Here is a 14603-nt window from a genome sequence, read left to right as displayed (position 1 = left end):
AATACGCAGTTAAGTCACAGTAATGGTGGACATGGCAAATGTAAAAAAGGGGGAAGAGGTATAGCAAGAATGTGTTGTTACATTTTTCAATAGAGGGGACGGGCCCTTACGAATTAACCTGACATTTGAGTCTTAGGGAGGCGGTCCTCTAGTTATGGGGTGGTGAGAAGAATGCATGGCACATCCCAGGAGGCAGGAGCAGAATGAGCAAGGGCAAAAGTTGCAAGAAATTGGATCAGACTAGAGGAGGGCCAACTAGATCAGATGTAGGGCAGTGTAGACCAAGGCTAGTGTTTTTACTTAGAAATGATACCAAGTTTTTTGCTACACATCTAAATTCGTGAGGCTTACCTCTGAATTCTGTGTCTTGCCATGGAAGTTCCCAAGTCCTCAAATCTAAAATAGGAGTAGTCTTCATAAATTTGTGGCTGCTACTTAAGTCACACACAACTCTTATCAAGTATCACAATGTTTATTGATAGATACAAGTATATAAAATCAGGGCATGAACATGACTTGATAAATTAAGTAGACTTAATTTCAATACTATAATAAGAGGGACCAATTCAAATTCTCACCATTTGTTTCACACCCACAAAACCACTTCAAGGGCATTAACGATCTCTCAAAACTGATCAGTTTTGTGCAAGTAAACCATGTTTCTTTTAAAAAGACTTGTGCACTTGCCCAGGCTCAAGGATATTAAAATCTAGCACATAAAGCCCATTACTAGAGGTAGAAATACAGGCAATATACTATTACGGCAACAACCATCAATTACAGTTAAGAATTTTTCTGTAACAACCAAATGGATAATCAAATATTGCAACAACTCAAGTATTACTGAGCAAAGTGCATTTCTACAGTATTCAGTGTTGCTATTCAGTTTTCTAACTTAAAACAGCCTATGATAACTGGCAGCAAAGAAGGTCCTTGCAATAGACTGCCTCTGCTTGAGAACTTAGGATGTAATTATTGCATGCTGCTAATATACTATCTAAACATTAAAGATACTCCTAAAATATTTGATGGTAGACTATGATTAAGACATTACACTACAAAAAAACCTTATGCAGAAGGAAATCCTAACTGACGTGCTTCTGCTTTAAATATTGTGAAAACATTACAGCGGAATGAATTTTCGCAGTGGTTAGGTCAGATGCAGTTACGTCATAGCAACAGTATGTTTTGCACAATTTAAGGCTTTGGCTGGTTCTTTAGTCAGCTTCTTCCTCGGACTCCTCCTCTTCAGCAGTTTCTAGCCAGGTTAGCCACTGATTCACCTGTGAATTTGTCATTCCACAAAATTAAGCCACACTTAGAAAAACTCAAACCAATAGTTTTGATTTAGGACCGAGCTAGCAAACATAACCAGAGGAGAAAAGTTTTAGGTAGTATTATCTTTTAGGATTGCTAAAGCCTTCAGAACATACTGCTAATATTGTCTATTGGCTAGAAGTTATTTTAAAAAGGTGTGGAGTCATATTTGGGAAGCGGTACACAGCCAGTGAGCTTGGACAAATTCTGGGACACTACTTCCAGTTACCTTGCAGGTTCATTTTCGTACAGGACAGGGGCTTGTCCTGAACCTACAATAGGTTTAAGCAGGGGCAGGGGGAAGAGTCCTAGAAGTAGATTTCCAGCCCTACCCCAGAATCGCTCAATCAGATTCCCCAAGAACAGGGCTAATGATAAAGGCTTCACAGATGCTTCTCACAAAAAGACATTGTGGAGAAGGCTGCACCCCTGGAAAACCACAGACCCTTCCATAAGCTAGAGTAAACAGCACAATGAGGTAAAGCCATGAAGTGATGAAAGGCTTCCAACAGTGCAGAAGAGGAGGTACGGATAAAACTAATGAAGAGCCTTTAAAACAAATATAGGATGCAAAATACCAAGCAAATTGAAAAAGGCAGACTAAAATGCCTCCAACAAAAGATTTACCTGGAACAAAGCCTTGCCTTTCCCAGGAAACTCTTGGGTTATATCTTCTTTCCAAGCCAAGAAAGCTTCTTCTTCAATAATTTCCATGTCATAAAAGTGAACAAAAAAGCGGAGTAACATGCCTACAAGACAACATGCAATCCCATTATCTAGTGCGCTGTTGGGGAGACATGGCCCCCACTCAACCGTCCCCCCAGCCCCTCATTCACCTTTGGGGAAGTTGCTGTGGTAGCAGTGCACCTGCAGAGCATACAGAGCACTGACTTGCAGATCAACATGATCATGAAGGAATTTCTGCATTACTGGCTTGAAAGAAAGCAGCAGTTGTTTTTCCTGCTCTAACTGTTCTTTGGAAGGAGCAGAGGAAGAATCTGTCTCATCACTGGGTGGGTTTACTTCACTAGAAATATACTGTAAGAAGCTGCAGAGAAAGATCTTGTTAGAACCCAAAAGCAAAATTTTCCAGTTCAAGAAAGACAATTCTTAGTTTCTTGCCTGAAGACATTTTTCTAGTCAATAAAGCACTAACTCTGGAGTTTTTCTTACCTAGTCATTAAGATGTTCACAAATCCTTTATCTACATGAAGTTTGGGGGAGATGTTATCTTTAATCCATTTATATATGGTTTGAGGGGATGGATCCAACTTTATTTGCTTCAACAGTTCCTTCTCCAATTTGAGGAGTGGGAATAAGAAACTCAGTCCCTTTCCTTCCAATATCTCCAACATGCGGTCCTTATTCTGATCAATTTCTGAAGAGAGAAAAGCCATCTCCATCATCAAGTAGTTCATTTTAGCCGGTTCGCCTGTCTATAGAGAACAGCTTCATAAATTATTTCCCATAGGTAGATTAACATAAAAGAATAAAGAACCCAGCAAAGGAAACACTTAGTATTTGGATCAAATGAAAAATCATTAAATCATAATCACTTTTTATAAAAGGTGCTATCCAGCCTGTGGTAATGCTTATGATTATCTGGACAGGATAATCAAACAGTGTGATGATTTATATAAAACCACTCAAGGTACCAAAACTCTCTAGACTTACTATTCAAAACAAACAAAAATCCCCAGCATTCTCTTACCTGGGAGCATTTTCTGCATATTGACCTTGCTTTGTTGAAAAAGTTCTGTTAACCATTCTCGATCTTGTAATTTAGCTAATTGCTGAAGACAAAGTAAGAAGAGAGGAAAATGGGTGCCACTTTCCAGTGGTTGAGCTAGTTCTGAAATGCTCACCAGCTCTGAAATGATGGCACGAGCTGCAAACTGTGCTAAATAGGATTTCACCAACGGGATGTCAACCTCCAGTTTGGGGCACTGGTCCAATACATTCAGGAAAGCCTTAGAAGGAATACATAACACAGTCAGTTTATCAATTCTCAAATACAAATGCAAAAGAGTCCTCACAGAATCAGACAAGTGTTGTACCTGCATAAAGTTGTCACTCGTGGCTATCCCCTCCTGTTTGAGCAAACTGATCAAAGAACTTGCTTTTTCTTTATCTTCATCACTTCTATCTAGTGACAGGATAATTACTTTGCTTAACATCTCAGGAAGAAAGTGTTTAGGAGCCCTCATTTCTCGGACACCACTGACAGCTTCATTTGCATTCCCACTATTCAGATATTCAGTCACAACAGTTTCCTGAAAAGAACATAATCCAAGTATCTTTAGTGTTTTCCTATCTCAGATACACTCCATGAATTAGACTATGTGATTATTTGAAACTTACAGTTAGTTTAAGTAGTTCTTCCTTTGATGGTGGTGGCTTTTTACTGGTCTTAGCAGGCTTTTCCTGGATAAGTGGTGGATTAGTTTTGAGACCAAGCTGAGGTGTCTAAAAAAAAAAAAAACAAACCAAAAAAACCAGATATGAATGTTTAATTAAAAAAAAAAAAAAACTCATGAAGTTACAGGGAAGACACACACACACACACACACACACACAAAATCTTCAGAAGTACTCTATCAAGAGAAAATGTTGTCATATTGCAGTCATACCTGTCCCAGTGGCGGTGTTTGAGTGCGTGGTGGTTGTGCACTAGGAGGAATCATAGTTATCTGGGGCTGAAGCTTTGGCACTTGATTTTTATTCATTAGGAACGACTGAGCAGGCCTCAGACTAATCTAGAATTGAAAACAAAAACCGACAACATGCAGTTGGCAAACATTAGATCCAACACCCTACAATTCAATTCAGCGTATACAAACATCCTAGAACCTAAGGCAGAAATTTTGAGTACTGATGGCTGAAAAAGTTGCTCCATGTTAACGTAACTTCAGGCAAGAAAACTAAAGACCTGATCCACACAAAAGATACTGGTCAACAAATCTTGTATTTGTACTAGAATTCTCCTAGGAGAAGCATCACTAAGATATTAAAAATCAGAAAATTAGTTTACAGGAAAATCGCAATCGAAATCTTGACAACCATTTTCTTTGCTCTAACTGAAGACTTTTAAGAGACTTGCCCTCATATCTCATAATCTTCGCTCATAGGACGCTGGACATCCAAAGAAAGAAAAAGTAGTACAGAAAAGAAAGAAGAAGGTGAAGAACTCCAGCATTAAGTCCTCTTAATAACGCGTCTTATTTATAATCATCGGGCAATCAATTTCGGATTTGACAAACTTTGGTAGATAAGTAACACAGGCAAATGTACCTCATCTGCATTAAGCTGTCCTTTCTTAGAAAACCGAGGTGGCATATCCTTCGACTGTCCTTGCAGCTGGGATAAGAGTCCCTGACTCTGGTTATGGTAGAGCTGGCTTAGCCCCTATTTTAGAAAGGGAGAAAGAAAGTCTAGATAAAAAGGGGTCCACAAATTATGGTAATCAAGTACCAAAGGGATGAGCCAAGCCATAGGGAAAGTTTAAACTGAATTTGCCCAGAGGAAGTAAAAGATGAAAACAAGGGAAGAACAAAAATCTAGCCTGTCAAATAAAGTGCTGTGATTTTACCAATCGTAAGGGTATCTCACCCAGTTTTAAGGAACTGTCATAGATAATAAATTTGGTTTAGAAAAACACACATGACCCTAAAATATTTTCACTTTTAAAAAAGCAAACAGTAAATCACCTACATTACTGGATTTAATACTTGTTACCTAAGCATTCTCAATGTTTTCTTACCTGGCTTTTCATGAACTTGCCTCCCATCTCTCCGAACTGCGATTGTGTGGGAGGCATGATGTGTCCCCCATGGCCATTGAAGAGTTGATTCGAACGATGACGCCCCATGGTGGGTGAAAATCTATCCTGGATAACTCCTGGACCAGTACCAATTCCGCTACCTTAAAATACATACAGATGAACAAACAACTCTTTACAACTCTGCTACTATTAGTGTTTGAAGTTTTTTTTTTAATCGAAACCAGTTTCAGTCACAATCACCTGGCATTTGTCCAAACATATCAGCAAGTCCTCCTAGTGGGTCCCTATCCATTTTCATCCTGGGTGGCATGAACGGTCCCTCCAGAAAGAAGTCACTTCTCATCCCTTGAGCCATAGGAGCAGGAATAAACACTCCTAGATCCTTTAAAAATAAAGTGAATGAACACCTGATTCTAGACACTATTTTACATAAAACTAAAATCCTTATAACTGAGAAAAACAACAACTTCTAGGCTACTAGAGTGCTAATTATGTAATTTCTATATATAACTTCTTCCCATATTACACAAGAAACTAAAAACATTAAGCTCCACCAGTAAGGAGTCTCACTCAAATAAATGTTAATAGGATCCTTGCAGTTTCATAAATTTAAAAACCACTTGATTAAAAAATTAAAAAAAAAAAACCAAACAAACCATCAGCATCTTACTTTTACTGCATCTTGACGGATTTGATTGATCGTCTTTGGTCCATTGTCAAGAAAAGCCTTGCGAGGAACCCAATGGTGTTCTCGCAACTCTACGGTATCCTTTAATTTAAAAAGTTTTATTAAGTTTTAATATTCCCGAAGAGAAGAACTCAGCTTATCAACATATTTAAACCAGTTTTACCTGCAGCAGGAAACGAATCCTTGCTGGCAATTCCTTACTTAACATCAAGGAGCACATTCGGGCAAAGTACTGATCCATTAAGGACTAATAAAATAAAAAAACCTCATTAGAAAAAAGTGCTATGGCAAATGAATACCATCATTTAAGTATGTTAAGACCTCTCGGTTTATAATCAAGAATGGGACAATCCCCTGTATCACAAAATCAAGTCATTTAAATAAAATTAAAACAAGCTACTTATACCACTTTTGTCAGCAACACACATACCTTAGCTCGTTCATGGTCTAATCTAGGTCCCACTGTCCTCATTATCTGACAGAGGCACTCCAAATCCTCTCCCATATCTTTGAGTTGGACTCTCTTCTTCTTTTCCAAAAGCTACCGAAGAAATAAACGCCACGGGTTGACAAAAATCTTACTTGGTTTATAGTTTTAACACTTCTCCTTATGTCTGCACTGACAGAGAGCACACTCATCATACACAGTAGTAAGTACAGTACTGTTTGATCTGCACAGAAGAAATCCTTCCAAATTATGCAGTTTTAACAGAAGTAGGTAATTCTATCTGTACTTTACAAAACACACCGTGTATTTAAGTACCTGTTTATAACATTTAAGTTTTGCTAGTCATCTGAAATATTTAACGTGCCTACCAACATTCTCCAATGGCACAAAGCAATTATAATGAGACTTTCCCCCAAATGACGATGTACCCAACGACTGATCTAAACCAAAATCCATACTTACTGTTTTGATGCACTTATGAAGGATAGATTCATGAATAAGATCAAGCTTTCCAAGTTCTCCAATGAATTTGATGTTCCCCAACATCTTGATCTTAGCAATGGCTCTCTGTTCCTCCTCCTCGGGGAGGAGGGGATTTTCACGCTTATCATAGACTGAAGAAAAACAAAAAAAAAGTCAGCTTTCAGAATAAAGTTGAAAATACACCGTACTACTAAGTATCAAATATAAACTCTCACCATCAACATTTCTGGTTCGGTTTTCAAATTCATCTTGTAATTTGGAAATTAGGAGGCGTCTGAATGTCTATAGGAAACAAAGACATTTGGCAGGTTTTGTTAATGAAATCTTTCAAATCAATTTTAAAATAAGCAAGCAAACACCACCACTTACTGTGCTTTGCTTCTGTCCTGGCTGACCCTCTGCTGCTGGGCCATCAAAGTTTGGTGCATCTTCTGCCAATCGCAGACATAGCTGAGCATACAGTGAGCTATACTTTGGCTCTTCTAGGGCTTTGTCCACAATCTACAGAAAATAGGCATGTTTTAAACTAAACACGGCAACTTTTTGCAAGAACCCTCGCTTTAACTTAATACTTCCTTACAAGTCTTAAGGATCTTTAAATCCTGTGTCAACTTTCTGACAAAATCTAGGCCTCATCTACCTTGTAAAATCATTAGCACACAGCCTGGAAAAATACAAGCACTTATATATTAGCTCTAAGATGGTACCAAAAAAGTCCAACTGTACAGATCTCATGAGTAACAACCCACCACCAGGAGTTGAAAATATCTCGGGATATTGAAGCTATAAACTGACACTGGAATCTTACTATCAACTATCCTGCGATTCATTTCTAAGAACAAAACAGGCTTTCCACAGAAAGAAAAACATTAAAAAAACTCCAAAACCTGAATAGCTGTGCTTAGCCCGTCTTCACTCTCCAAACATAGTATGAACATGTTTTTTTAGTACAATTTAAAATGCACCTTTTATGACAAAGGACAACCACACTTGCAGTAAACAGTTTAATGTATCCAATTATCAAATCACTTATGTTGTACACCTGAAACATTTTTGTCTATACTTCAATATAAAAATAAACATTCACCTCTTAGATCTGATGCTATTAAAAGTTGGTAGTTCTTTAAAATCAACAGTTCACGCCTGAGGTTTAAACAACAGTCCAAGTGTACCAAAAAAAACCCCCTGGGTTTGTTAACTATTTTACTTTCAGTTAAACCAACTTTTAACTTACCAGCAGTATGACCCCTTTAAGGATGAGTTTAGACTCTACACCCACATTGAGGAGCTCAAGGCATAGCTTGTCAAACTTTTCAGGAGTAAGCTTATTTAGTATGCTGGGGAGAAAGGAATCACACTGAAGTGTCAGGCAACACACAAAGAATTAGAATTGAAAAACTACTTTTAAGTTATGTTCATCTTTTCCTTCCATCAGGGAGTATCTAAGACCTACCACCCTCTTACCCACCCAGCCAAGGCGATGTTAAAATAAACCTCGCACTACTATTCAGATGTTTGTACCTGCTGGGGGTTCCCAGCTGTTTGACAAATCTTTCTCACTATCTCAAAACCCAGGGAACAAGAATCTCCTTATTAGCAAGGCCAAAATCCAGGAACTAAGACCATTATGCTTCAGTGTGTTACACACCAGGCATGGGAAACATCGGGACAGAAGGTTTGTGGATTTTAACCCAAGGACTGCAACTCTTAAGCCTCAAGATACCTATTATGCTGCTGTCTTCAATTTAAGATAAAACTGCCAACACTGGCAGTCATTAAAATACACACTTTGGACATGAACACTGCCTCCTGGATAATATAGCACATACACAAGAAAAACACAGCCAACTCATTCCCCCTCCCCCTCCTTTTAGAAAAGACAAAACCGATCTATAAACTTACCCTCTTACTTTCCTGAAGATTGCATCATGTCGTTCTTTTTCATTTGCGGAGTTGTTTGCTGCGGAGTTGTCATCTCGTCTAGTGCTTCGTGCAGGAATCCATTTCTGAGCGTTTTGCCCTGGGGTTTTCCCCAGGAACTCGCTAGTAAAAATTAAGATATATAATTAAAATTAAAGTTTTAATTTAAATGTAAACCCTAGCACTGTGACATATCAAATGTCATACCGATCAGACATCTTTCTAAATAGAAAGTTTATATTTTTTCAACTTCCCTTACAATTAAGCAACTCACAATCAGTGCTTCTCAAAGGGTGAGCATCAGAATCACCTGAAGGGCTTGTTAAGACAAACTGCTGGACCCACCCCCAGTTTGTTTTACTGGAGCTGGGACATGGCCAGATACTTTGCCTTTTTAACAAACTCCCAGATGATGCCAATGCTGCTGCTCCAAGCGCCACACCTTAAGAACATCTTCTCAAGTCCTATGACCATGTTGCATGCATACTACACTTTACTACCAATCAGTATGGATAACTGCTAATAATTTCTGATTTCAGAAATAACATTAGTGAAAATAATCCAAAGAGTTAAGTGAACAAAATAGCAGTCTGAGAGCCCTAATTCAGTGATTTACCAAAAGAACAATCAAGAGCTGATATTCTAAATTAAGGACATATAGCAGAAACCATGCCCGGTAGGATTAAGATTCCTGATATCTATTGCTGTATGTACTCTTATGCATGAGAAAAACTATTCATCTAAATCTGTTTTATAAAGCTCATTGTTACTACACACTTACTATACCTGTTGCCAGCAGTCTTGGGATAGTGCTGAGGTGCACCCCTACTTCCTCCTCCGCCCGAAGAAGCACTATTAAAAAAAACAAAAACAAAAACTGTATGCCAACTGTCTCACCTAAAAGAGCTAATGGGTCTCTTGAATTATTCTGTATTTCAGAAATTACACCACAGATGAAGACTGAACTTGGGCCTAACTGGAAATGATTTATCCTCCAGATGGCAAACAGAAGATAATTATGCAAATTTAAGAACTTAAAAAAAATAAATGGCATTATTACACATTAAACTTGCAGCACATTAAGTCAGAATTATTTGGTGTGGTTAATTCTTTTAATCTTGTGATTAGCCTCTTCATAACAATTGCCAAAAATAAATCCACACATACCTGAAACGAGAAGCACCCCCTTCTGCGATCGCACTCTCCACTTTGGCGGCTTGACAACGAAGAATCTTCAAAAGAATAATATTAATGGATGGGGTGGGGAGGGAAGAGGTTGGGAGAAATGAAAAACCTAGAATGAGAGAGAGTACCAAAATTAGACACTGCTAATATTCCAATCTATAAACCTTCCTTCAATTATATATTTTAGATCCTGGCACTGCAGTTGATTGAGCTTTCACTGCATTGCAGATAGATCTAAGACTAAAATTTAATGTACTCAAACACAAATGGACAGATTCTATTTTGTTTAGCCACCTGGAAATTCCCTTTATGTTCAAAGATGCAAAGAGCCTTCGCAGAAACATAACATCCCGCCTGCGAACAAACCTTCTGAAAGAGCCACTTTCTTGAGAACTAAGCACTGAGATCAGTAACAGAAAATCTAACTCCATCAACACGAGCACATTATGTGGGAAATGTCCTAAGCTTTCACTGCCTCGACGACGAGCCCAGCGGACTAGATAAGGAATTAACTAAAAGGCTGTTGAGTCTTCTTCACTGTCCATTCTTTCAACACCCCCGCACAGAGGGCATCCGGGAAGATGCGAGAGGGACTTGGGTGTACAGTGGCTGGCACTCGGCAGGCAGAAGACACGGGCAACAACATGGCAGCAGGAACCTCCGCCCATTTTTCCCCTTCCTGGGAACAAAAGAGCAGTGGATTCCTCCCACCCAGGCTGGAGTTAGGGAAGTGCTTCCGACAGCCTCCCGGCGAAGCCGCTGGGGGCAAGCCCCGGCGGGGAGGAACGGAGGCCGCCCCCGCCGGCCCAGCGCCCCGCTCTTTGTTCTCCAGGCAGGAAGGCGGCCTCCTTCCCACCCGCCGCCTCCGAGCGGACCCCCTCCTTCCCCATAAATCCCCGAGGGACTGACAGCCGCCTCTCCATTCCCTTCCCAGCTGACAAAAGGACGCAGATTCCTTTCTCTCCCCTCTTCTCCTGTCCCAGGCGGAACCCGCTCCCCGCCCGCACCGGGGCCTCAACATACCGCCTCCCCGCCGGGAGGCCGGGCTCCGGGACTCCTGCGCCTCGGCTGGTCCCGCGCCAACGGCCGGGCCCTCCCCGCCGGCCGGCACGTCGCTCCCCGCTGCGGCACGCGCAGCCCCGCCACGCTCTCTTCCCGTCCGAGCACACCAGCGCCGAGGCCCGCCCGGACCCCGGCCACCGACACCCACGATGACGGCTGTAGGCCGCCACGGCTACCGGTTTCCTTCTACTCCGTCAGCAACGCAATAGGAGAACAAAGGTGAAGAATTTCTAGGTGCCTGAAGAGCGGAAAAAACGCTAACAAGGGTCGCCCCGCCCGTCTCCGCCTGCGGCCGCCATTTTGTACCACTCGAGAAGAAGCGGCCAGGGGACGGCGGCCATTTTAGAGCGCTCTACTCGGCGGCGGCGGCGGCGGCGGCGGCGGCTCCACTCACCTTCACCGAGAACTCAGCAGCTGCCGCCGCAGCTGCCTCCTCAGGATCCGGTAGTCGGGGACAGGGAAAGGAGGGGAAAGGGGAACGGAAAACAAAAAAGGGGGAGGGAAGGGGGAGGAAGGAGTCGGAACGGCTTGGAAACGCTCAGTTCAGAGGAGTCGCTGCTGCAGCCACCACCCGGTACTCGCCGCCACCTCCATAGAGCTCCGAGTCGCTGCTGGCGCTGAGGCGTGTCTGAAGCCGAACTTATCACTCTTGGGCAGCCGAACCCACCAGGGCCGCCCCGAATGGCTCCTTCGCCGCCCAATCAGCAGCCGGACTTCAGCCTGCCACCAATCCTCGCAGAGCGGCGGGGAGGAGCCACAGGGCCAAGCTCGGTTGCGACGCAGTGCCGCCGCAGTGCGCAAAGCCATATTCGCGAAGGCTCTGAAGCCAAGCTAGTGGCGTAAGGGGCGCTGAGCACGGTCGAGATGTGGGCCACTTGCGTAAAGTCGGAGAGCCCTTCTGAGTCTGCGTTGGTGTGGCTGTCTCATCTTCCTCCTCTTTGTTCCCTGACTCTACCCCATGCCCGAGTTGTGCAGTTCTCTTCCCCTCTACCTCGTTTTCTCAGAATGGGGGGTGGGGGTGGGGTGCGAGGGACCTTTACCCTACCCTACCGGATTCCTGTCCGTGGCGTGTCAGAGCATTGATCTTCCTGGCGCCCCCAAGGCGCCGTGATTGCCCCTCGCAGGCTGGGCCTCCCGGGACGGGCCTGAGGTTTGAGGCCTGGCGCCCCCGGGGCGCAGTGCCTGGAATAACTATCGGTCTCCAGGTGCTCAGCGTCGGCAGCTTTAGGTGGGGGAGCCGGGAGGATAGGGTTCAGGAAACAAGACGGTGCACCCAGATGCGTAAAGAAGGCTTCATTCAGCTCCCTATTTATTCCACCCCCTGCAGAGTGAATGAGAAAGGGATAAAAGGAAGGAGTTTACTGTCTTTGTACCTCACACGAGAAGCAGCTTTTCCCGAAGGAATGTCCGGCCAGCGGTCACGGAGGAATACCCAGACCATACCAGACTTCTTTGGAGTAACTGTTTGCGGAGCGCGGACGTTTGGAGGATTTTAATTGCTAGCTCCCGGGTTTTTGTTTTTTGGATTTTGTTTGTTTTTAAGCACGTTGAAGACTGTCAGCTGTGTATTTCCATTTTATGTAAGCTCCACCATAACAAATAGGATTAGGCTTTTCAAAGCCAGCAGGATGAACTATTAATACTTCTCAGGTAATATTTTAAAGTAGGGCTATCGTAAAATGAAGTGTTCCATCGTTTGCGACATTTTAGCTGCATGAAAATGGAGTCCTGGCTATACAAAAATGGAGTCATATTTCCATATACTTAGCAGAAATTTTCCCATCTTCATTTTGAACATGCAGTTCTTGATACAATGTATCAAAAGCAAGAAACTGTTTTAACATGCATATCTTTTAAAGAGTCCAATAAAGGGCAAGGTTTTCAAAGACCAGACTTAACGTTTGACATGTCAAAACAGCTCTTGGTGTTGAAAGCACCTAGTCGGTAAGACAGTCTTCATGAAAGTTGCAGTTTGTCCTAGGACGTTTAAACCTGATAATAGAGGGGTGTGGTGCGGCTCTGAAGATTTCTAACACAATTCCAGCATCTTTAGATCTTTGCCGTACATGAGGCTGATCATTACCCCTCATTATATTACTACAGTTATTGCTATTAAGTCAATTTCACTTAAGTGAAAAATATCTCATTGTTGGAGTTAGTTATATGTGGAAAATAAAAGACATTTTGGGGAAGGGTGAAAATTGTGTTTCAAATACAAGAGGTTTCACTTTGTAATTTCAGGACCCTTGTCGCTTCAAAATAACACCAGAACAATATTTCTTTATAATATTATTACAGGTCTTTACAGTTTGCAAAAATGTTTTCATTTTTGTGATACTTTATTTTTAAATAACTGGTTTACATTCTTCATAATTGATAATACATTAATCTAATGGAATAATGTTCAAAAACACTAGTCTAGATTTCAAAGATAGTATTTACTGAGCCCTAAAACCAGGATGGTCTTTTGAGGAGCCTGAAACTCAATAATTAAAAATAAAAAAGGTTTTACTTAATCTTTGCTAATTGTGAACCAACCCCTCTGCTATGGACTTCACAGTGTGTGTGAGAAACTGGGCTGGGAGAAAGTAACCCAATGTAAAAAGGTGAAAATATGGATAAAATGTAATCTTTCAATTATCTTTCAATCAGGAGAGAGATTCACAGTTTTGAAATGTTTCCATCACATCATGGATGTATGAAAATTCAAGTCATTATCTGGAATTTAGCTTTTAGTTTATAGGAAATTGAATTTTAAATACACCCACTTCAATCTGCTAGTTTTAACATTTCCATTTTATGTCAGTTTTCTAGAAAACTGCAAAACTCTTAAGAGTCCTGACTGACTTGTTAACTCATATATTGTTGCATTCTTTTAACTAGTCATGTCAAATGCTGGTTATTATTCTAACACATACAACTCCTGGAGCATCTGCTACTTCTCTGTGCTTAAGGATTCCCCCTAATACATCTCGGGCTCACATCTCTAAGTTCAGTTCTGAATTTCTAACAGCCTATTATTGATCAGAGATGCACACTTGTAGCCATATTTCATTCGGGCCACACAGTAATTTTAAACATTTGAATTAGTTGACATTTAAATTTTAGGAGATTTTACACAAATCTAGATTTACATCTTTTCATGAAAAATCTTAAAATATGGCAATACTGGGCCCGAAATTCCAACAGGGCAACATTTAAGTATAGCTGAGTAGTGACTGCCTCATTTAAATGTTTTCATTTCACCACAGTTAACTCTGACTTGATCCACTCATTTATGTTCCTGTCTGGCCTCTACAGCCATTTTGCTTTTTTGAGTTATTTGTTCAAACTCAAAACAATTCAGTATGTAACTGATCATCTTCCTATTATAAGGAAAAGGAGTCAGACTGGTTAGTTCAACTACCTTCTCTACTTCTTACTGTGTAATATTAGACAAATTATTTAACTGCTCTCTCTTCTTAGTTTCTAAATCTGTAAAATGGGAATAACAGTATTTATAGAGTTGTACAGATTAAATGAGATTAATGTATGTAAAGCACATAACATAGTCCCAGACATAATTACCTAATGTCTGTTATCATATTATCAATAATATTGATTAACCAACTGACAACTACTTTAGTTTTGCTAAGGATTCCACTATTATTCTATACTAGAAACTTGACACTACATTTTCTCTTTCCTTTTGACCATGAACACAAATTTCATCCTTCCCC

At 41.0% G+C, this 14603-nt stretch overlaps 1 protein-coding gene and 1 non-coding gene across 2 annotated transcripts; both read right to left on the bottom strand.

The window, feature by feature from the left end:
• Window positions 1–451: 451 nt before the first annotated feature.
• EIF4G2 (eukaryotic translation initiation factor 4 gamma 2) lies at window positions 452–10490 on the bottom strand. Its single transcript, XM_088017498.1, has 22 exons — window positions 10427–10490; window positions 9805–9931; window positions 9424–9489; window positions 8620–8760; window positions 7952–8054; window positions 7087–7218; window positions 6933–6999; window positions 6697–6848; window positions 6217–6327; window positions 5950–6033; window positions 5769–5867; window positions 5339–5480; window positions 5078–5238; window positions 4609–4722; window positions 3948–4073; window positions 3679–3783; window positions 3375–3590; window positions 3029–3287; window positions 2491–2695; window positions 2154–2365; window positions 1945–2066; window positions 452–1283 (listed from the first exon to the last, which is right to left on the bottom strand). The coding sequence occupies exons 1-22, from the start codon at window positions 10488–10490 to the stop codon at window positions 1218–1220; spliced, it is 2874 nt and encodes a 957-aa protein (XP_087873624.1). The 3' UTR covers window positions 452–1217.
• Window positions 4414–4556, bottom strand: LOC114219441 (small nucleolar RNA SNORD97). The gene has a single exon (XR_003611380.1). It is a non-coding gene; the product is annotated as a small nucleolar RNA SNORD97 (small nucleolar RNA).
• Window positions 10491–14603: the final 4113 nt, after the last annotated feature.

This window comes from Eumetopias jubatus, unplaced genomic scaffold, assembly GCF_037043125.1.
Source record: "Eumetopias jubatus isolate StellerSeaLion01/CBP00866 unplaced genomic scaffold, mEumJub1_p1.0 scaffold_13, whole genome shotgun sequence".
NCBI lineage: Eukaryota > Metazoa > Chordata > Mammalia > Carnivora > Otariidae > Eumetopias > Eumetopias jubatus.
Note: the sequence above shows the minus strand (reverse complement) of the source record. Positions and strands in the feature narration are given on the sequence as shown.